Source organism: Colletotrichum chrysophilum (assembly GCF_026319265.1).
Source record: "Colletotrichum chrysophilum strain AFK26 chromosome Unknown scaffold_16, whole genome shotgun sequence".
NCBI classification, from domain to species: Eukaryota; Fungi; Ascomycota; class Sordariomycetes; order Glomerellales; family Glomerellaceae; genus Colletotrichum; species Colletotrichum chrysophilum.
In genome coordinates, this window is record NW_026517303.1 from 436,800 (window position 1) to 457,065 (window position 20,266).

Below are 20,266 nucleotides of genomic sequence, written 5' to 3' on the forward strand. Positions count from 1 at the left end.
GCTTCGGAAAAGTTCCCAGCCCGTATCTGGGAAGTGGGGCCAATAGAGCATGGCTGGGGCGCAGCATAGATGCAGCTGTGGCTTATGTTCCAAAAAGTATGTACCTATGTACCGGTGCACCTGCCACATTCACTTTATTCGTCCATGGCATGGCAATGATTGAGGCCAAATTCGACACTGGATGAACGAAGATTAGGCGAGGCAACATTCAGACAAGAAAATTACGCATTAAACGTCGAGTATCTCGAGGAAAGAATCTACTTGAAAAAGCCCGAAAAAGCCCCTCCCAATCAATTCTTTACTTTGATCAATCATCGTGATCGGAACAGCATCAACCAAAGTTCACTTCGAACCTTTCAATAACCGGACCCCAAACCGGAAGCTCCCTTTCGTTCCTTGCTGCCTGGACCTCAGAACTCGCGATCTGGACGCAGAGACCCACGACAGAATCAGGTCGAACCTCTTCTCCGTCCTCTCCAATCACGCGGACTTGAAGAAACGTCTTCAAGTAGGGCTCGACCTGGCCTGGATCAAGCCCTGCCACGCCTCCTGCAGATACCATGTGCATCAAAGCTGACGTTAATGGGACCGTTCCCGATACATGGTTGGCGGATCCCATGTTCTTCATGGCGAAGACATTCATCGACCCAATCAGATTCGGTGCCGCCGACCAAGAAATAATGTCTCCAGAAACTGCGCCCATGAATAAATGGATAGTAAACGAGCCGTTTAGTGCGCCGTTCTGTACGTGGACATTGGCGATCCACTCTGTGTATGTGTAATCGTCAGTCACAAGACTGGCAGCAACGTGAGGCTCGCGTGAGAAGTCTGGTGACACATCATCTGACAAAGTGCCTTGTCGAAGTTGCGAAAACTTCCCACGATCTCGTCTCCCAAGGGCTCTCTTGCGTTTTTGAACGAGGGTTGAAGGGCTGGATGATCCGTAGAGCCTGTTGATTGCCGTTATGAGGCGGGTACGATCTTCAGACTTGGCCCCCCCCTGTCCAGGAATGGTCTCCGCGTATGAGTAGCCAAAGTGCAATGTGTCGTTTGCCATCTCCGAGTTCCAGAATGCGCCGCTGGCATTTGCAAAGAAGGGTTTGAGCTCCGTGAATACGTCATGGACTTCTCCAGGTGGCATGGTGAAAGAATGCTCCATCGCGACCTGGGCCGTCACCCACGAGTTTGGGTATAAAGCTTGCCACATCGTGACTATCCTGTCCGCCATTGCATGGTGAAGGAAAAACACGGGGTCAAAGGCTGAATATTGGATGTAGTACATGTGGCCACGGTTGCCAACCAAAACATGCATCGCGTCATGAAGCGCTTCGACCGAGTCGAATTGCGACTGGTTGGTGGCTGTGCCCCAATACTTGTTGCTGAAGGGTCCGTAGTCCTTATAATTTGACAATAGAGTGTATAGTCTCTGCTGTAAAGCCGGTCTCGCATGTTCGATGGAATGCGCCACGCTGCGGTTGTCAGTCTTCTCAAACGGCGCTCGCTTGGTCTCTGTCCAGTTCGGGAACTGCTTGGATTAGCTCCCGCACCTCTCCGTCAAGTGCTTGCTGATTGTTTGCTTACATCGCCTTGGGAGAAAACTTTGGGATCCAGCGGATTGAACTTGTAGCTGTAAAGCGGGTTGGCAATGTACTGCCAACCGTTGGGGCCATATATCTGAATGCCTTCGGATTCGAAGTCAGGGAGGAACACGCTTTCCCCGGCCGGCGGTGGAGCAGCCCAATCCCAGTACGGGATGCGAAAATCAGCCGCGGCGGCATGATAGAAAGCACGCTCGCTTGGATCCGTGAACCAGGTAGCGATCATTTGGACCAGGCGAAAGAGAACTTGCTGGTTGGGACTTAGTATGTACACGTACTGCGACTCCTGACCTTCACTAACCTCGTACAGGGCGAGATAGACGCGGTGCCATGGAGGAAAAAGAATGGACATGTGGGTGCAATAGCCCCTATCGTCGATCCCGGGAGCACCTGGAACGCCGTTCCACGGAACGAAAGGGACTCCATGAATACCTGTCTGGTGTTAGGATTTGGCTCGAGTGTTGAGCGAATAAACGTGCCTGCGATCTGGTACCACGAGAGCTCGTCGTTCTGATTCGTGTACTGAAGCATGCTCATGGAGAGCAAGAACAGATTCCATTTGTATGGGTTCTGCTTCATCTGCCTGATTTCAGGACGAACGGGCACAGTTCCATTGGCGAGGGGAAGCTTTGTGACAACGATAGGGTCTTGTGTTTGGCGTTTAACCAAATTTGCTGCATCGAAGCCGTAATTGTACGTGGGCGAGTACGGGACTGCCGTGGCAGCTGCCGCGAAGAGAATGATGAACGACCAGAGGGCGATAAGAGACTCCATTGCCACGCGGGCTTGGTTGTATTCAAGCGGATTGAAGGACGATATGCGTGGGCCTTGGACCGAGGTGGAAGTGATATTTGAATCAGAGGGATGGAGGCGGGTAACCGGCAGTTGTGGTTGCAGTTGCAGAGGTATGTCGCTCAAGCTGATCAAAACGATGGAACCTGAACTACGGAAGACTCCCCTGTGTGGGACAAGAAGATCGTGGGCTTCAAAAACTGCAGAATGCTTTGATGGTTCCTCTGAGCAAATCCGCCATTGTACAGACAGACGGTGGAAGGTGGGCAAAGGACTGGCGGGGAGTGGGAGGAAAGATATCAAGTCAGGCGGTGGGGACGAACGCGGCCGAGACGTGAAGTATTTCGATGAAGGCCAAGCGCACGAGGCGAGTGTGGCACGCTGTATCCGCGCCATTCACAGCTGCCAGGTTAATTTAGATTGTTTCCCCGGCGTTGCTTCTTCTGACAAGGAAGCATCTCAGTGAAGAAAGTGCCCCCAGAAGATCTACCGCGCTGAGGCACGCGCCGACTACTTACAGCCAGCCAACAGAAAAGAAGGGGTCTTGCGCCTTCTTGTCGGCAAGGACGGCTAGGTAGCTATACCATAGAAGTACCCTGGCCAGGACTACTTCAACCAAAGCAAGCGTCCGCGAGACGACCTGCCTGAAGGCTGTATCCGCGAGCCCCTCGGAACCTCCTCCATTGTGTTGGTTTACATCGGGTGCCCCCTCGAAACAACCCCACAACACAATTGATCATCAGCTGAGCATGCGCGGAACCGTTTGACCATCAGACATCACTTATATCCTCGTGGGCTGTTTGCTGTCTTCTGAGGCAACCCCCTTGCTTCTGAAGTAAGGTATTCTGGTCACGTTACTAAACGGTGGCCCATTGCCAGAACGTACCTGAGGTGCAAGGGCAGTCAGCATCTGCACTTCTGAATCCAGAGCTTGGTGGCAGCGTTGCCTAGGCCGAGCCGGTAACCGATCTCCATGCCTTTGTACGACGGCTACCGGTGTTTCGTGATACGAGTGTCATTTCCAAAGTCTGCTGGAATCGGTTACCTGCATATCGCAAATGACATGATTTCCAATCCGGTCTGGGAATCTTTTGCACGGCCGTACGGACACTGGGCAACAATGTTTGTCAAACCGCTCTTCGGCCTTCGGCCTTTCACACGAAGAACGCTATCGAGCTCGGAATATTACATTCACCAGACAAGGCTTGGCGCGTGGTGAGAGAAACACATGCGAATTGGATAGGGTCTGGAATAAATCATAATCAAATTACAGGGGTGACTGACTTCTTTTGTCCACCAAACGCCGTCTATGGTAATGATGACATGGGCTTCAATGGGCCCTTGCGGGGTGCGTCGCGGGAATCGACGCGGTACTTCAGCTTGACACCCATAGCTGCCAGCTCAACATCCAGGTACTTGAGCGCACCAGGAACGACAACCATCGTCGTGTTCTCTCCTCCAACCCACTGGTTGCCCTGTCCGTCCTCCCAGATCTCCCCCTCGACCTTGGCAGCACTGACAGCATCACCGGCGTCCAGCTGGGTTGCGCAGTTTCTGCATCGCACCGTCGTGACTTGCTTCTTCTTGCCCACGAACGGCGAGACCGTCGGTTGAACCGAGAGAAAAGAACCACAGCTCCGGCAGATCCACGTCTTTGTGTAGTCGGAACAGTTGAGCAGTCTGTCCTGCAGCAAAAAGGCGGTGCCGTGAGCGAGCAGAGCATCACGTTCCATCTCTCCCACACGAATACCACCACCGCGCTTCCTTCCCTTGATGGGCTGGCCCGTGGTTGGCACGACTGGTCCGGTCGTTCGGACCTGATACTTGTCGTTAACCATGTGACGGAGACGCTGGTAGTAGACAACTCCGACGTAAATGTCTGCCGCCAGTTCCTCTCCAGTGATGCCCGAGTACATGGGCTCGTTACCATGGTAGTTGTAGCCAGCCTTCATCAGTTGATGGCCAAAGTAGTCGGCCGCCGTGTTTTCCTCGTTGAACTTGAATGGCGTCGAATCTTGCGCCAGACCGTGGAGGGCTCCCGCCTTTCCGGCAAGGGACTCGACGAACATGCCGATTGTCATACGAGAGGGGAAAGCGTGGGGGTTGATAATGACATCCGGTTGCATACCAGATTCAGAGAAGGGCATGTCGATGGCTGGCCACTTTTGAGAGGCAACACCCTTCTGTCCGTGACGAGAGGAGAACTTGTCACCGATGACTGGAGATCGAGGAATTCGCAGCTTGATAGAAACAGTCTGAGCGGGCTCGTTGCCCGTCTCGCTTCCGATAACGCGGACTTCTTCGATGAAGGCTGTCTCAGATTCCTTGTACTTCTCATAGTGGGTTTGTCCGTCGAGGTTGATCAGCTTGCCGCTGTAGTCTGCTGACACCGTGTGCCACGCGCAGAGGACGTCTCCTTCTTGGACCATGCGGCCGACGAATGGCAACCCGTCCTCGTCAAGAGCGGCGCGGTAGTGCCCCTTGACGAAGCCACCGGGAGCGAAGCCAAAGAGCTTGGTGATGTTCTTCACAGACCTAGTTCTCGACTCGTCCTTGAGGCTGACCTTCTTCGTCTTGTAGATGGTACCGTGTCCAAAGCCTCTTTCATGTGCTGATTTATTCAAGATCATAGCGTCGTCCATGTCGTAGCCAGTGTACGAGATGACCGCCACGACAGCGTTCGTGCCGTTGGGAAAGTTATCGAAACCGTAAGCGTTGTGCAGAGGCGATCGTACTACGGGAGTCTGGCCACTTTGCAACCGGTACATCTTGTTGTCGGTTCTGTGACGCAGAGCAGCTCCCGGTGTTCCCATGGTTTGCTTACCCATCTGACACTGGTACATGTTTCTGGGTGACTGGTTGAAATCTGAGAAAGGGGTCATATTCGCCAGAATAGACAGCATATTCGTAGGACTGAACTCGACATGCGTTGTTTCTCCGGAAACAATCTCATTCTCGACAACGGCGATCGACATGTATGGCTGCTCGTGGGGCCCAACAAAATCTTCCTTATCCAAAGGAAGATACTTGACGGGTCTGACCATACGTGCGGGCGCAGACGCCAAGTAGACTCCGGGGTAAGAGCCGCCGTGGGAGGGAGGGACGTATCCAATCTCGAGTTGCAGAGGCACGCCGTGGGAACCCTCGACCTTCCAGTGCCGCAGGGTATCTGCGATTCTCAGGGACTCGCGAGGAGTGCAGAAGCCGATGATCCTGCCGTCAAGCATAATGACGACGCTTTCGTCAGTCGCAGCGGAAGAGGTCTGCACGGCGCCCAGCTCCGTCACAAGGGCGGGAATCTTGGAAGCATCGACAGACTCGGTCATAATCTTACACTTGTGTGCCAGATGGTTCAGCAGGCCACAGGGAGCACCATCGGGAGTATGTACTGGACACATGAAACCCCAGGATTCGGGCAAAAGCTTTCGAACCGTTGTGGTCTTGAGCTCGGCGAAGAAAGCTCCTCTGTGGATCATTCGGAAATGGCTGATGAAACGGAGGAAGTTGAGCTTTTCCGCGACGACTGTGAAACCGGCCGTTTGCTGCAAGTCAAGACCTGAAGGACTCGTCAAGTTGCCCGTGGACAGGAAGTACTCCAATCCGTTTCCGACGTTCTCGTTGGCGTGTCTGAAGATGTTTCCGGGGAATTCCCTGGCGAATTCTTGAGATGTAAATGGCGTGGCGGGGTGTTTTCTGCACCATTCTCTCAAAGACAGCCTGACAGCGGTAGTCAAGAATTCCTCGAGACGTTCCTTGATAATCATTCCGTAAAGGAAGCCTCCGAGAAGAACCTCCTGGTTCTGAAGGGCATCTGGGTTGTCGACGGCACAGTCCCCAGCAACAAGAGCGTAGAGCTTCCGGATCATGAACAGCAAAGTCCTGAACTTGTCGTTGTCTTCCTTCTCGGTGACGTTTACGTTGCCCAGGTGGACAAGCACGATCTTGCGCAAGAACTCAGTACCAACATCATAGTTGGACATGGTATCCGGAACGCCCATCACAACGCGGAACTTCTCGCCCAAGTAGGCTCTCGTCTCGGTCTTGCTGTATAGGCCATACGACTTGTAGGTGCGGAGGAGTAGCTCAACTCGGTCCGTCAGGAAGGTGTTCTTGGCCGACTTGGAGTGCGACAGGCCAATCAGCCCTTCAAAGATCTCGCGGTCGTTGGTCTCCACCAGCGCCTTGAGGATCATCATGACCGGGATGAGGTACTCATTCTTTTTCCAGGAGAACCGGAAGGTCATGTTTCCGTCACTCAGATAGTGCAAGACATTGGTTTGCGATGTTTCGTCGGGCCTGACGGAGCGGAGGATGATACCGTACGGGGTGTAGCCTTGGCCACGGTTCTGGAAGCTGGGGCGGTTGATGGCCATGGGGAAGTTTCGTCGGTTGACCTGTAGCATTCGGATGATTTTTTCGTTGCCGTTCACGATGAAATATCCGCCCAACTCCTCCGACTCCTCCTTCTTTTGCACCAGCTGTGCGGGCGAGTTTCCTTCCAAGTGGCACCTGTTGGACTAAGGGAATGCTGTCAGCTGGGCACTTCCAAGGACGACCTGGGCGAAGAAATGCGCTTACCTTGACCATAATAGGGACCTGGCCGAGCTCGCGAACGAACTCCTTGGGATCACCATCGTTGATCCTGTACTCGAATGTCGCGGAAAGTCTGCCTCGGTAGGTGCAATGTCGTTCTCTGCACTCGGACGGGAGAATCTCGCGATTGCGGGCGAACTTGTTGGAGGGGGGCAGCTGAGACTTCTGGAGTGACACGCCCTTGTATTTGATGGTCAAGCGATTCTTGCCCTCGGGTCCGGTTCTGTCATCGCCGTCGAGGTAGGATTTGACGCCGATGTCCTCCAAGCCTCGGGCGAGGAGGCCCTTGCCGTCGGCTCTGAACAAAGCATTGAAGGAGTCGATGTGCGGGCTGACAGCTTCTTGCAGAGCCGGATAGGCCGTGTGGTCCTTGGGGGGGTTCCTGAAGAGATTCTCGCGGCGGAGGGTGTTGTATTGGTGATCCCACTCGGTGCTGGTCGCCGAAGGAGCCATGTTCGCCTGCTACACAGCAGTTAGGTGGTGTCGAGGCGCCGTGGAGTATGGAGGAAGCAGCGACCAAGGCTTGGGTCATGCGACTTTGACGGCACAGGTACGAGTTGGCTCTCTGCGCAAGACGGCGGCAACAGGGAGGAGGTGAACATGAACTTCTCTCGCAGCCCCGAATCGAATTGCTGAGCCAGAGAAGAGGCTTTGCGACGATCGGGCCCCGGTGAAAACAAAAAAATAATTATGGAGACATAGCGCGGAAAAAATTGAAATAACCAATGAGATCATGCCAATCAGAGATAGTGGGGGTTTCTTTATCTTATCGCTTACAGGGGGCACTTTCGTGGTGCAGGCACTGAACTGCGACCCCGGGCGGGAATGAAGGGGGTCTCGGCATCGGGACCTACCCAAGTGACACCCGACACCTCCGTCCCTGAGGTGGAAGCCGGCCAACGAGTACATCACCACGTCCATATCACCTTCCCGCGGGCAGGCTACTCTTGCAAGTCTGCAGTGGCTTCATGTCTGTGTCACGTAGGGTTCATTACCCCAAAACTGTCACAAGGCTTTTGCCGTCAGTGACTGGCCGAGCTGGTTACTCGGTGTGACATGGCCCCGAATGGTGGGACTGAGGAGGCAGCTTGGGCTGTCGACCGACAGCTTCGGCTACTGATCATCAGCAATATTGAACTCTACGTTTCGTCCGATGATTCCAGAAATTGGACGGCAGCTATTGGGTCGACATGGAATACCTAGGTAAGGCATGCGAAGCAGAGCGCTCGATAGACTCGGCCAGACGGACCGCATCCAAGATCCCGCGGGGAGATATGACGAAGCACGTCAGCAGCTGGTGTCAGCAACCACTACGGACAATAACTCAAGCATCCTGTCTAGAGACAGACTTTCATCGTCATAGGATCCGGTCATGAATTCACCGCCATCGGCCATAACTCAAAAGCGTAATCCTCAAAGTTCTTGAAGATGAGGAAGGAAGAGAAAACATGTTGCCTCGCTGTGCGTGCATGGTATCCGCAGCTGGGAGAGTGCGAGGCATGTGCAGTGATGGAAGTGAGGTGCATAAGGTCGGTCGTAAGGCAAGGTAAGGTCTTCGTGCATAAGGTGGTCATGCTGCCTTAGTGGCCATCGTTTCCCCTCCCCTGCGCCGTCAGTCCTGCCAATGTGCTTGTCGATTGGGCCTTGGGGATGTCTCCCGAAGATGCGCCTAGCACACACAGAACACAAAGCTAGCTCGCATCTCGAACCAACCATGATTGATGGTGAGCACGGGGGCATGGCGTACCACTGGAAACTTGCAGCCCAACGCAGCCTACCCAGGCCCAAAGATATAGGCCTGGCTGCGTAGATGTGCCGTAATGCTGCGATTTCTCATGACGGTGCTTGAGCATCTACCTATCATACCCACCAGAGGGCAGGTAGGAAAGGTACAGTACTTTGGGGGCGACAACGTCGAGGTAAGGTAGGGTACTTTACCGTTAGTAAGGTACCTTACCTAAGGGTACCGTAGGGAAGATGGTTTGGGTGAGGTGGATTGGTGTGTGTAAGTGAGGCAGGCAGGGCAGGCCGGCGTAGGTATTCACAGTTGCTGAGGGACCCCCGACGGCGCAGCGCGCAGCTCGCAGCGACGGGGTGCATGTTGTCGCGGGGATAGTGCCGCGCAGAGGATGCCTGCCTGTGTACCTTGCTTGGGCCAAGTACATGCCTTACCACCGCCTGGATCTGTAATTATTGGATCAATTACCTCGTCGCTGTCTTTACCTATCTGTGCCTGCCTGGGCCTACCACTCTCCTGGCCCAAATCATCTTTCTTTGCCTTGCCTGACCGTCTCTTCCTTTCCCGACATTGATGCTAAATACCTCGATCTCTGCACTCCTTTTCCTCTCACTCGACCCGTCTGCAGTTTATTTCCACGTTGCTTCTCCCGGCCGCATCAGTCCCAGTCTGAGCAGCCAGCAGCCGCGAATACCAACAGCTGGAGATACAGTGACAGTGACAGCGACAGCTTCAGCTTCACATGCCTTTCGCGGCGCCGGACCCGCATTGCTTCAGTCCATGATCGCTCCAACGTTTGCCGCTTAGGACCCCCGTCGCCGGCGAGCCGCCCACTACGACAGATCTCCCATCACAATCACAAACGTCATTAGACGCCGAACGCCGTCCTCCATTCTTCCATCCCACAGTCCCGTCCAGCCCCGCGCTTCGGTCCGCCATCAGGCTTTGTTGGGGCGTCGATCTGGGATACGTGCCGCCTGCTACGGCCTTTGCCATTCTTCCCGTCTTGCATCTGCTGCCGCACCAGACAGCCCTGGTCTCGCCTTGCATCTTGCCGTTCTCGACCTCTTCTCAACTGAGCATTCGGATAACAGGCGAGGAAGACATCGTATCACCACCCTTCCAGCACCCACGTCTTGCTTTGCGCCAGGTGCAGCCCAGAAGAGCAGACTGCGGGCCGAGACATTGTGGGCCGCCCGTGGCCGTCGGCTGGAGTCTACTCATGCTTGGGGAGTCCGTACATCATCTCGCAAGCCTCCGTCAGGATCACAGACACTATATCGAAACGGACGTCAGCCACATTCCGCTCACCTTGCTCGGAGTACGATATTCTAGGTTCTGCGCGACAGCTCGGCTGGTGCTCCTATCAGCATTTTGCCAGAGAAAGAAAGAAAGCATCGACGTCGCGAAGCCAGTCCATCCATCACAGGCCAAAGGCAGACGAAAGCCGTGGTGGAAAATCCCTGTCTCTGCATCTGAGCCTTGCCGTCTGTTTTCTATTCCAGGCTCGCCGCGCTCGCCATCCCTGTTGCTCTCGTTGCGGCTATCGCCGCCGCTGCTGTCCGTGTGGTCTGCATACGGAACTCACAACATCACAGAGGTATGCCTGCTGTTACTACATACACCAATCCCTCACCCGTGCATCGCCAGCTCCTCTCTCGCGTCTATTGCGCACCCGTTGCAGAAGCTCCACCGGCATCCGGCAGAAATAAACGAATGAAACCCTAGTCCTAACCGCTGCAGGCCCTGTCGTCGCGGTTGTTCTCAAATCGCTTCCCATCCGCCCTTGCACACGAAGAGCTCGGCACGGTTCATTCTACAGCTTGTGCCTCAAGCGGTGCGGTTCAGGATCGAGGTACCTTGAACTCGACGGCAGTAAGGATACTCTGCTCTGCTCTTCTCGTCCCCCACTAGCTAGGGCAGGCAGTCCACATTGGATCCCCCTCCATCCCGTCTTCCGGTGGAGACCTCTCTTCTCTTTCTGTACACCTACCGTGCCTATCCACGACTAGTGCACTTTTGCCCACCCGGGACAGGCCAGGCCAGGCCAAGCGTCACCTGGCTCAACTGGTTCCCGCCCGCTGCACCGCTGCGCTGCGCTGCTGCTCCTTGCACATACCTACGCCAACGAGAACGAGCGAACCTTCGAGCCTCCACGTCCCTACCTACCCTTCCGCCCCCATCATCGCACAAACCGAACGGCCTGCGCATTTCCTCGTCGATGCTCGCGAGACTTGACTTGCGACATTTGAACGGCTACCACGGGTCATACGAGACATTTTTTTTATTCCTAATTTCGACAGGCGTCTGAGCGCATCGAATACTTAAGCATCAAAACCACAACCCCACCCGGTCGTCTTCCTGCTCACCGTCTCGCCGTTCTGTCCTTGTTCAAACGAGACATCTTGCGCGCCGCAACCTACCATCAGCCTTGCGCGGCATCGACTACCCGTCCGTCGTTGTCGTCGGACTGCTTTTGACACCGGACATCTGCAGCGACTGCCGCCATACACATTCATCAAACTCTACGTCCCTTTCCGTGCCAGCGCATCGCGCCCACCAGCCGCAATCATGGCGGGGCTATTTCGAAAGGTGTACGACTGGTTGTTGAGGACATTTTGGTGAGTTGCCGTGTTGTGGTCTACTTACGGCAGCGGGGTGATTCCCAGCGACGGCGGCCCGCGCGCTCTGACCCTACCCCGCTGCCGTTGCGCCCACTCTGCCCCTCAGACATGGTGATGGTTGTTTAGCTGTTTACTGATTTGCGACGGCAGGGCGACTGAGATGGACGTGACCATGATTGGTCTGCAAAACGCGGGCAAGACTTCCCTTCTCCGCGTGCTCGCGGTAAGTCGAACCGAGCTATGCAAGCCCCCGTCGTGCCGGCCGATTCTGCTCCCTTCGCATGCTAATGGTCGCAATTGTAGGGCGGCGAGTTCACGATCGAGTAAGCGACCTTTGCTCCGTCTGTCGATGCTTCAAAAGTGGCCTGCGTGTGGTCTCCGGTTTGGCAGCATCGGCTAGCGGCATCCTCGGCTAACTGAGATCTCGTGTAGCTCGATCCCGACAGTCGGATTCAATATGAAGCGGGTGCAACGAGGGCACGTTACACTGAAGTGTTGGGATATTGGCGGCCAGCCCCGTTTCCGGACGATGTGGGAGAGATACTGCCGCGGCGTCAACGCCATCGTTTTCATTGTCGATATCGCCGACATGGATGTGTTGCAGCAAGCCCGTGAGGAGCTCCATGCTCTCATGGGACAGGCGTCTTTGCGAGAAATACCGCTTCTAGTCTTGGGGAACAAGTCGGACCTCCCACAGAAGTTGTCGGTTGATGAGCTGATCGATGCTTTGGATCTCAAGTCGATAGGCCATCGCGAAGTCTGCTGCTACGGGATCAGCGCCAAGGAGGAGACCAACCTGGATGCCGTGATCCAGTGGCTCATGAAGTGGGCGAACAGATGAGCTGTCGTACTCTCGTTTGTCGGTCGTCCTGTAGGCTGTGCCTTGAACTGCTCCTTTCCCCTCATGTCTCTTCGGCTTCGAGCGAAACGGCTCGTATGCCACAGGTCCAACCGTGGTTCCAGACGTGGCTGTGAGGACTGAAAGGATACATGCTTGCAGGCAGCGTGGAATGGTGTCTTGAAAGCTTGTCTCAGTTTGCGAAATATTCGGCGTTGGTCGGTCGGTCTGCGCCAGCATCAGTAGAGCGACTTGCGCCTGCTCAGTCCCATTATATCTCATCGTATTGCACACATGGAGGGGGCGCCTTTTATTTTTCCCCAAACAGTATGCTTGGGGGCGGAGCGTGGTTTTATGTTGGTGAAGAACGGCAGCCGCAACATGGCAGAGTTTTTTTTTTGGCCGGACAGTTTGATTTGAGAGGCTCGAGAGCGCACCGACTGTACCTGGCGCTGTTTGTGGTATGGATAGAGGGGATGAGCGACGGCGAAGGTGACGATGACGATGCTACGAAAGTAGATCAATGACTATCATGACTGATGCGCGATCGCTTGATCACTTGTAATGGGGCCGTTTCGATCATACTGTAACGAAGACGACCGGATCTGCTCGGTAAAACGAAACTAATCGATCCAAAGTGACGGTGTGAAATCGACATGGTACAATGCGCCGAAGTCGATGGCAGGTTCATTTGGGAGCCGAGTCTGCGACTGAAAGATGATGCTTGGTGACTTGCGGGTGTGCAGGCCGATTCGCGCACGGGAGAGAGTGTGCGTATGTGGGTTTTGTGTGTAGGAATGGAGGGGTAAGTAGACGAGACAGTCCCAAGACTCGCAGCGCAGGTAGGAAGAAACGGGTGGGGTTTGCAGCGTGCAAGCAGAGATTAAGAAGGAAGCAAAAACGCAGAGAAACATCGAAGGGGGGAGACGAGGATTTTGCTTCCCTCATCTTTCCCTTTTCCCTCGTCTCTTCAGCCCTTCTCTTCCCGTCCCTTTATTTTCTCTGCCATTCCTTTCTGGAGCTACGCTGCGCGGACGGAGACACACAGACCAGAAAGTGCCAGCGCATCGCGCATCAATGCATCGGTTTCTGAAGCTTTGGGGCGCACTGATTGGTCGCCGAACCGACTCTTCCGCATCGTTGCGGGCATGGATGCTATGCCGGCGTGCGTTGTCTGTTTCTTGGGGTCTCGTCACGCTGTCAGGTTGTTTCTCGGGCTGGGCGTGTTGTCGTTGTATGCGACCTATCGAGGAAGAGAACGCATCGCAGAAGCTATGTTGTGCGCGAGTGGTCTTTATCGTTGTTCCTCGTCCTTCTCGGGGTTTTCAGAAACGAAATGATCCAAAGCCCTCGAAGAGCCACCACGTCCATGCTTTGGCCAGTGACGGGAGGGAACAGCAGTGAATGCAGCCATGCCACAGCTGCAGCTGCCAGGTATTTCCCTGATGGTCGTTGACGCGCTACAGTGGACAGCTCCCACTTAGCCCCCCCCACCTAACACATTGACCGAGGGGTCGGGGGGAGGCATAACCAAAAACAGAAGAACAGGAGGGAATGTGGAACTAGTCAGCAGTCCACAGATCTTTGCGCATACATCTTCTCACATGTCACTGCTTGCTTTGCCCACTCCCCTCTTCACCTCCATCATAGTGAAGACGTTGCTTAAACGCCCTGCTGCTGTCTCTACTGCTGCTACTCGGTCTCTTCAGTCTTTACCTCCCTTCTCGGAGCTTTCCCCTTCTATGTCTCTGCTCTTCTCCCTTGTAGGATTCGATGTGCGTATTCAACTTGAATAGATGTAGTCATCGCAAGCGGGAGGCTAGAGACGAATGGTACGGGCAAAGTTTGGATTTGTCCGATGCCTAGACTAGCTACCATGAAAGTCCATATTGAATTCAAACAAGTTCTCGTTGCGCGTAGAAATTTGCTATTTTCACTTGAGCCAGGCGTAGCACCAACGGCCCGACCAACACCACTATTATACATCATCGTCTATGCCAAACTCCTTGCTGGTAATTGGATAAATATGCGTGCCTCAACCGTGACCAAAAAGGGGGGGGGGAAGGCCCCCTCCGACTAGGAGAAACGTTCAGCTCGTCTGACGGAGTACTGTCAGTCGAAGCCGGAAGTTGAAAAGCGTACAGCATAGAGCGCCGAAAGCTCATGGATAGTCGACAAATCCGGCGGATGGACCGTCCCGGTTCAGCATGTACCCAAATCTACTAGGCTCGTCCAGCAACATGCTCGGCACATCCGTGTTGTTCTCGAGACGCTCAAACTGGTCGACAGCTCGCCCCCATAGGTCCTTCCCATTTCTGATAGCGTCTGCGATGCGATCCTTGTCTCGGAACCGCTCCCCGTTCATCCACTCGTGTGAGAAGGAGGCCATCTTCGTGAGAAACTCGTCAATCGTCGCGAAGCAGCTGGAACAGTGCCAACAGGCATTGCCGAGGTCTGCCTTCTCCGGGTCGTATAGCGGCTTGAAGCCCCCGTCGCCCATGCGAAGATTTGCTGGAAGAAGCGTCCGCGGGCCTTGAAAGTAAGTCGCCTGAGGATGTTCCCACTCGGGGCCTTTGTGGAGGAACTGGAAGCTGTAGTAGTAGAAGCGACTCCGCAGCGTGAGCCTGCGGGGGAACTGGCATGTTCTAAGGACTAACAGCGTCTCAGGGCGAGCGATTTCGTCGACATCAGCTACGAGAATCACGTCTCCATACACAGGCGCCTGTCTGCCGACAAGCTTGGGAAACACTTGATCGTACATGGCGTTGCGTTGCAAATCTTCGTAGTCCCATGACCGAGCCGGGTTGAATGTCGACGGGAATTCCAACTCGTGATAGATAAGTTTGTCATGATAAGGTTTGAAACGATCCCAGTTCTCCTTGATCGTGAGACGCTTCGGCTTGCCTGTGAACGTCTTCGGAGATTCGACAATGATGAAGTAGTCCACATGGTGGTAGGTTGTGTTCAGGCGAATTTCCATCCAGTCGAGCTCTGTATTCACCATGAATAAATCATAGACTTTCCGTGGCCTGTCGTCTGACGATGGTGTAAAGACCGAATAGCCGTGGTGCTTGCAGAATTTCCGAGCAGCGTCCGATTTGTAGAAAGACTGCTGGTCGCTCGCGTTTCCGCCAAAGTCGAGTCCATTCTTGGGAAGATTCAGGGATAGATCGGTTCCCGTTATTCGGTGGTCGAAACGGTCGAGAGCTGGGTGTTGGCTGGCGTACAGCAGAAGGCAGACGATCAAGAAGATGATGGTCTTCAGAGGGACGGAGGAACCGATCCTCCATTGCAACACCATAGCTTCGATCTTGTTGAAGGAAGGTACAGACGTCCGCGGGAAGTGTTGCTGGGAGATGACGCCGAAGGAGGGCACAAAAAAAAAAAAAAAAAAAGGTAGAGGAATGACGGGCGTTCAAGCTGCCATTATGGGTTGGCTCAGGTACAGAGACTCGAGCGAGAGGTACCTGTGCAACGCTCATTCCAGAAAGAAGGGGTGGCTTGGGGACGTTCCTTTGTTAATAGAAAGGCAGTCACGAGAGAAGAATGGAAGCTGTGGGAGCTTGGTGTACTTACCTATGAGGCAAGCAAGACAGTGCAATCCATGTGTGACACTTGACGGGCAAGGCAGGCTCGGACAGGCTGGACAGGCTGGACAGGCTGGACAGGCCCGAGCACCAACGTTGCACGTAACTCTGAATGGTAAGGAGCGCTTCATACAACATTGGCCGGTGGCAGCAGCATGAGCAGGCGCGGCAGGCGACTGTGGCACTTTGGCCGGATTCCTCCTTCGCAGTCTTAAACGTCAGCCCGCTTGCGTAGAACCTTACAATCTGGCCGTTCGCCATGATGAACAGCACTAAAAGAGGGTGTGACGGCGCCTCAAAGATACCAAGGGAGCCCCTGGATTAAGCCAGATCGGCCCAAACTCACTTCACCTGTTTGGGCTGGCCAGAGTGTGGCGGGCCAGAAGGTGTTGCAAGTCCGCATGCGCGATACCTAGACACGAGGGTCCACGGACTGCCTTGCGTCTTGCGCCTTGCGGCAGGGCATACTGTTATCCATTGGGTGTTTCGGGGGAAGGCAGCATGCTCATCGACTGGTATGCCGTTTGCACGTCGGAGTTCCAAAGGGTGGAGAGCTGAGCGTGTGTGATGACACTGGATGCAGAGCGTTTTGGAACGGGAGGGACACCGGCGGCTCGCACCATCAACTGGAGCAAATTGGAGGCTTGTCTGAAAATTAAAGAGTGGCATCCCATCAGCAGAACACATGGGGACATGCTGTTGTAGTAGCTCAACTCAAACGGGAGCTGCAGCAACAAAAAGAGCCCCTCGCCCCTTGCGGTTGGTTTGCTTGCTAATTCGGTGCCGCCAAGCCGATTGGAACGCGACCACTGCAGGGTCTTAAGACGAAGAAGCTTTTCCCAGGCTGTTTGAAAGTGGGGCTCTGCTCATTTCATGTTAATGGTTAGGTACCTTAGTGTACCTTAGGTAAGGCAGCCGTAACCATAAGCGCCTCTTAATGACTGTGCATCTATTTCGTATGACCCCCGGCTGTTGGGTGAGTAAGAACGGCGGAATTCCACGAAATGACTGGATCCAGCAGTGACATTTTGCGGTGCAAATTCCGATAGACACGAGGAAGCTAAACATCACCCAGGGTGCACGCACTACTTGTCACTTACCTAGATAACTGACGCAATCCATCCAGCCCATGCTGACAAAGGCCGCTGTCCCTGTTTTCTCTCAGAGGCCGCTGGTGTTGCCGCTGTCGAGTTTCGCAACATGCTCTGCCAAGCAAGTTAATTAAGGCCAAGGCCTGTGTCTGCCTCAGCCGCAGAGCTTGTTCTCGATCATTCAAGCATTGACTGAAACGTCTTCATTCCAGACCACGCCCCGTGTGTTTCTTCCGCTGCCTGCCAAACAACAAAGCTCGCCCCCCCCCCCCCCCCCCCCCCCCCGCCAGCAGTGCATCCTTGGTGTTTCCCCAAGTATCCACCTCAAACTCATGCGGCCAATCATGTACCTGACCCTGCAATGGCGCTTCTTCTCCTGATAAGATAAGACAGGCGAGCTTCGTGGTCGTCGGAAAGCCCCCGCCGGCCTTAATTGTCAAGTCTTCAGTCAGTACCTTACCTTGGTAGAAGGCTTCAGCACATTGACCAGTGAAAACAACCGGATGCTGGTCCATACCTTACGACCTGAGGGATCTCGGTACAGCACGTGTACACTTGAGAACATTCCATTCAGGCGTCTTCAGTACCTAACTTTCGCGGACAACTGCGGAGCTGCTTGACCCGAAAGCGAGCCTCCTTATCTTCCCCGCCCATCATTGGACCCGATATCCGCAGTACTGGACGCCGACGCCGGAGGGAACAAACTTACCATTCCTTGTCGTTGAAACATTCATCATTTCTCATCAACGGGCAATGTCCCGCGTATGCCTCTCACCAACCACGTCAGCCGTTAAAATGTCTTGTGAGTTCCTACAGCTGGTCAACCGGGGCATGCCCCGGCAGCGCGACAGCGAACGCCATGTAGCCTCCACCTGGGAGCCCCCGTCTCTCGGAGCCGGTTCGGACCACTGACCGGAGTGCCCACAGACCTCCCCGGCATGGGCGCGCCCTTGCTGCGACGTTGCAACCGATTGACCCCGCAACGGGTCTCGACGGCCTACTTCAACCGCTCAACCACCCGTGCCTTCTCGTGTACGACCATCCGACCCTCATCATCAACAATGGCTCCAGCTGCCGTCACCAGTATTGCCAATGGCTCTTCCAATGGCCCCATGCAAGCCAACGCTTGGGTTGGCCACCATGGCGCTGCTGGTGTTGACCTAAGAAGTGCGTATGCAGTTCTACTGACCTCTGACCCTTTGCTGAGTGACTGACTGGCGTAAGGTGATACCATGACAACCCCGACGCCGGCGATGCTTGCTGCCATTCAGAACTGCAGTCTTCTCGACGATGTGTTTGTGGAAGATCCGACCACAATGGAGTTGGAGTCTCATGTCGCTGCTCTTGCGGGAAAAGAGGCTGCTCTCCTCGTTCTCTCCGGGACTATGGGGAACCAGATCGCCCTGAGGACTCTCCTTACCCAACCCCCCTATAGTGTTCTATGCGATCACCGCGCCCATATCATCAAGTACGAGGCAGGCGGGTATGTGCACTAGCCCCGCTCCCGGTGATCCTTGCGTGTTTGCTTATATATCACTCTCAGTGTAGCGTCTCTATGCGGCGCCATGGTGAAGCCTGTCGTGCCGAGCAACGGGGCTTTCCTGACGCTTGAGGATGTTGTGGCCAATGCAGACTTGGACGACGACGTCCACACATGTCCTACCAAGGTGATCAGCTTGGAGAATACCATTAACGGCGTGATTACCCCCCTTGCCGAGGTCAGAAGAATCGCTCAGTTCGCCCGCCAAAACGATCTCAAGTTCCATTGCGATGGTGCAAGGTTGTGGGAGGCTGTCGCATCAGGTGCCGGCAGCCTCTCGGAATACTGCTCTCTATTCGACACAGTCAGCTTGTGTTTCTCCAAAGGCCTCGGTGCTCCGATTGGCAGTATAGTTGTGGGCAGTTCGCGAGATATCAAACATGCTCGTTGGATTCGCAAGTCCATTGGGGGTGGTCTACGTCAGTCTGGTGTCGTTGCAGCTCCTGCACGCGTCGCTGTCGATGAGACCTTTGGAAAGGGACCAAATGGCGAGGGAGGTCTCTTGAAGTCTTCTCACGAAACTGCCAAGAAGATTGAGAAGCTTTGGACTGAGCTGGGCGGGAAGCTCATCCATCCAGTCAATACCAATATGTGCTGGCTCGATCTTGGTTCAGCTGGCTGCAGTACAGAGGCCTTCGTCGCATTTGGTAAAGACGCCGGCTTGAAATTGATTGGAAACCGGCTCGTCATTCACTACCAGATTGCCCAAAACGAAAAAGAGGTCCTTCCGAGACTGGAGCAAGTTTTCCGCCGCGCACTGGAAGGTGGCAGCAATGAAGCTACTACGAACAAGGGTCCTTCAAACATGTATCGCGGTCGGTGAAAGCCCTGAACTTGAACTTGCGTCGAGCCGATGAAATAAAAGCCCGAAAGTTCTTCCCGAGTCTAATGCTCAGTGAGCAACTGCAGCTCTACACTGGCCAGGAGGACGCTGTCAATGCTGTTTTTCCGAAGGCGAATGTAAGACGTGACGGGGATCCCCTGATTGACATGTCACATTTGGCGGCTGACATGGTTAGCTTATTAGCACCGCAATGGCCAATCGAAAGAAATTTGTTCCCAGGCTTTTGGAGATGCAAATCATCAGATGTGACAGATATGAGCTTACATCACACCACACGTACACCTCGCTGTCGTTTTCACCAGGGATTATACCGTAAGGTAGATTCTCCATCGGTAAGGCCTAGAATGTCGGACCGGCACAGTCGTCGGGCGTGCTGAGAAGCCTTACATATGCTGCTGGCGGTGTGAGATTCGGTAAGCATGTCTAGGACGTTGGTTAGTCTGGGCGCATCCGCCGGAGATCTTGTCTCGGGGTCTGGCCGGCAACTTCCCCGTGCCCGCGATTCTACGAGACACAATCCGGTCTGCTCGGCATCCGGGAGTCGTGCCATTGCTACTCATTTTGTGCACCGTCTGCTGTCACATCCAGGAAGGGGGCGAATGCATGCAATATTGGACGAGAGCATTCGTGCGGGGGTGGGTCGCTCCGGAAGAATGTGGAGAAAGGCTTTCCGGGGGCGCCGAGCTTCTCCGCATAGCCGGTTCGGCGCTCCAATAGCAGCCGTTCATAGACCGGGCTAGATCCTGCTTGTAATGGAGCGGTGCAGGTCGGATACCCCGCCGAACAGCTGAAGCACAACTTTTCCAAGACCAACTACTGCTGCTGTGCTTCGCACTAAGGTTTCTTGGTCCTGGCTGACGTCACAACGAAATGTTGCAGTGCAATGACATACGAAAAGTATCACCCACTCCCGTCTTGTCCGGGAAAGGCTGTGCCAATCGGTCTAATGACGTTCTCATACCGGCTCTTCTGCGGCACCTTCCATGCCCAGAACGTACGAAGAGGACGGTGTCTGCAGGCA

At 54.5% G+C, this 20,266-nt stretch overlaps 5 protein-coding genes across 5 annotated transcripts; 2 read left to right on the forward strand and 3 right to left on the reverse strand.

The window, feature by feature from the left end:
• Window positions 1-331: 331 nt before the first annotated feature.
• On the reverse strand, window positions 332-2,372 carry COL26b_003071 (uncharacterized protein; the record flags this gene model as incomplete). Its single annotated transcript, XM_053175976.1, has 3 exons — window positions 332-1,525; window positions 1,582-1,894; window positions 1,996-2,372. The coding sequence occupies 3 exons, from the start codon at window positions 2,370-2,372 to the stop codon at window positions 332-334; spliced, it is 1,884 nt and encodes a 627-aa protein (XP_053040143.1).
• A 1,325-nt stretch (window positions 2,373-3,697) lies between these two features.
• On the reverse strand, window positions 3,698-7,436 carry ACR2 (DNA-directed RNA polymerase I subunit RPA2; the record flags this gene model as incomplete). The annotated part of the gene is made up of 2 exons (XM_053175977.1): window positions 3,698-6,907; window positions 6,969-7,436. 2 exons carry the CDS (start codon window positions 7,434-7,436, stop codon window positions 3,698-3,700), a joined length of 3,678 nt encoding a protein of 1,225 aa, XP_053040144.1.
• A 4,081-nt stretch (window positions 7,437-11,517) lies between these two features.
• On the forward strand, window positions 11,518-12,186 carry COL26b_003073 (uncharacterized protein; the record flags this gene model as incomplete). The annotated part of the gene is made up of 3 exons (XM_053175978.1): window positions 11,518-11,568; window positions 11,649-11,668; window positions 11,778-12,186. The coding sequence occupies 3 exons, from the start codon at window positions 11,518-11,520 to the stop codon at window positions 12,184-12,186; spliced, it is 480 nt and encodes a 159-aa protein (XP_053040145.1).
• A 2,158-nt stretch (window positions 12,187-14,344) lies between these two features.
• On the reverse strand, window positions 14,345-15,484 carry COL26b_003074 (uncharacterized protein; the record flags this gene model as incomplete). The annotated part of the gene is made up of 1 exon (XM_053175979.1): window positions 14,345-15,484. One exon carries the CDS (start codon window positions 15,482-15,484, stop codon window positions 14,345-14,347), a length of 1,140 nt encoding a protein of 379 aa, XP_053040146.1.
• Window positions 15,485-17,922: 2,438 nt separating this feature from the next.
• Window positions 17,923-19,224, forward strand: COL26b_003075 (uncharacterized protein; the record flags this gene model as incomplete). Its single annotated transcript, XM_053175980.1, has 3 exons — window positions 17,923-18,028; window positions 18,086-18,344; window positions 18,405-19,224. 3 exons carry the CDS (start codon window positions 17,923-17,925, stop codon window positions 19,222-19,224), a joined length of 1,185 nt encoding a protein of 394 aa, XP_053040147.1.
• Window positions 19,225-20,266: the final 1,042 nt, after the last annotated feature.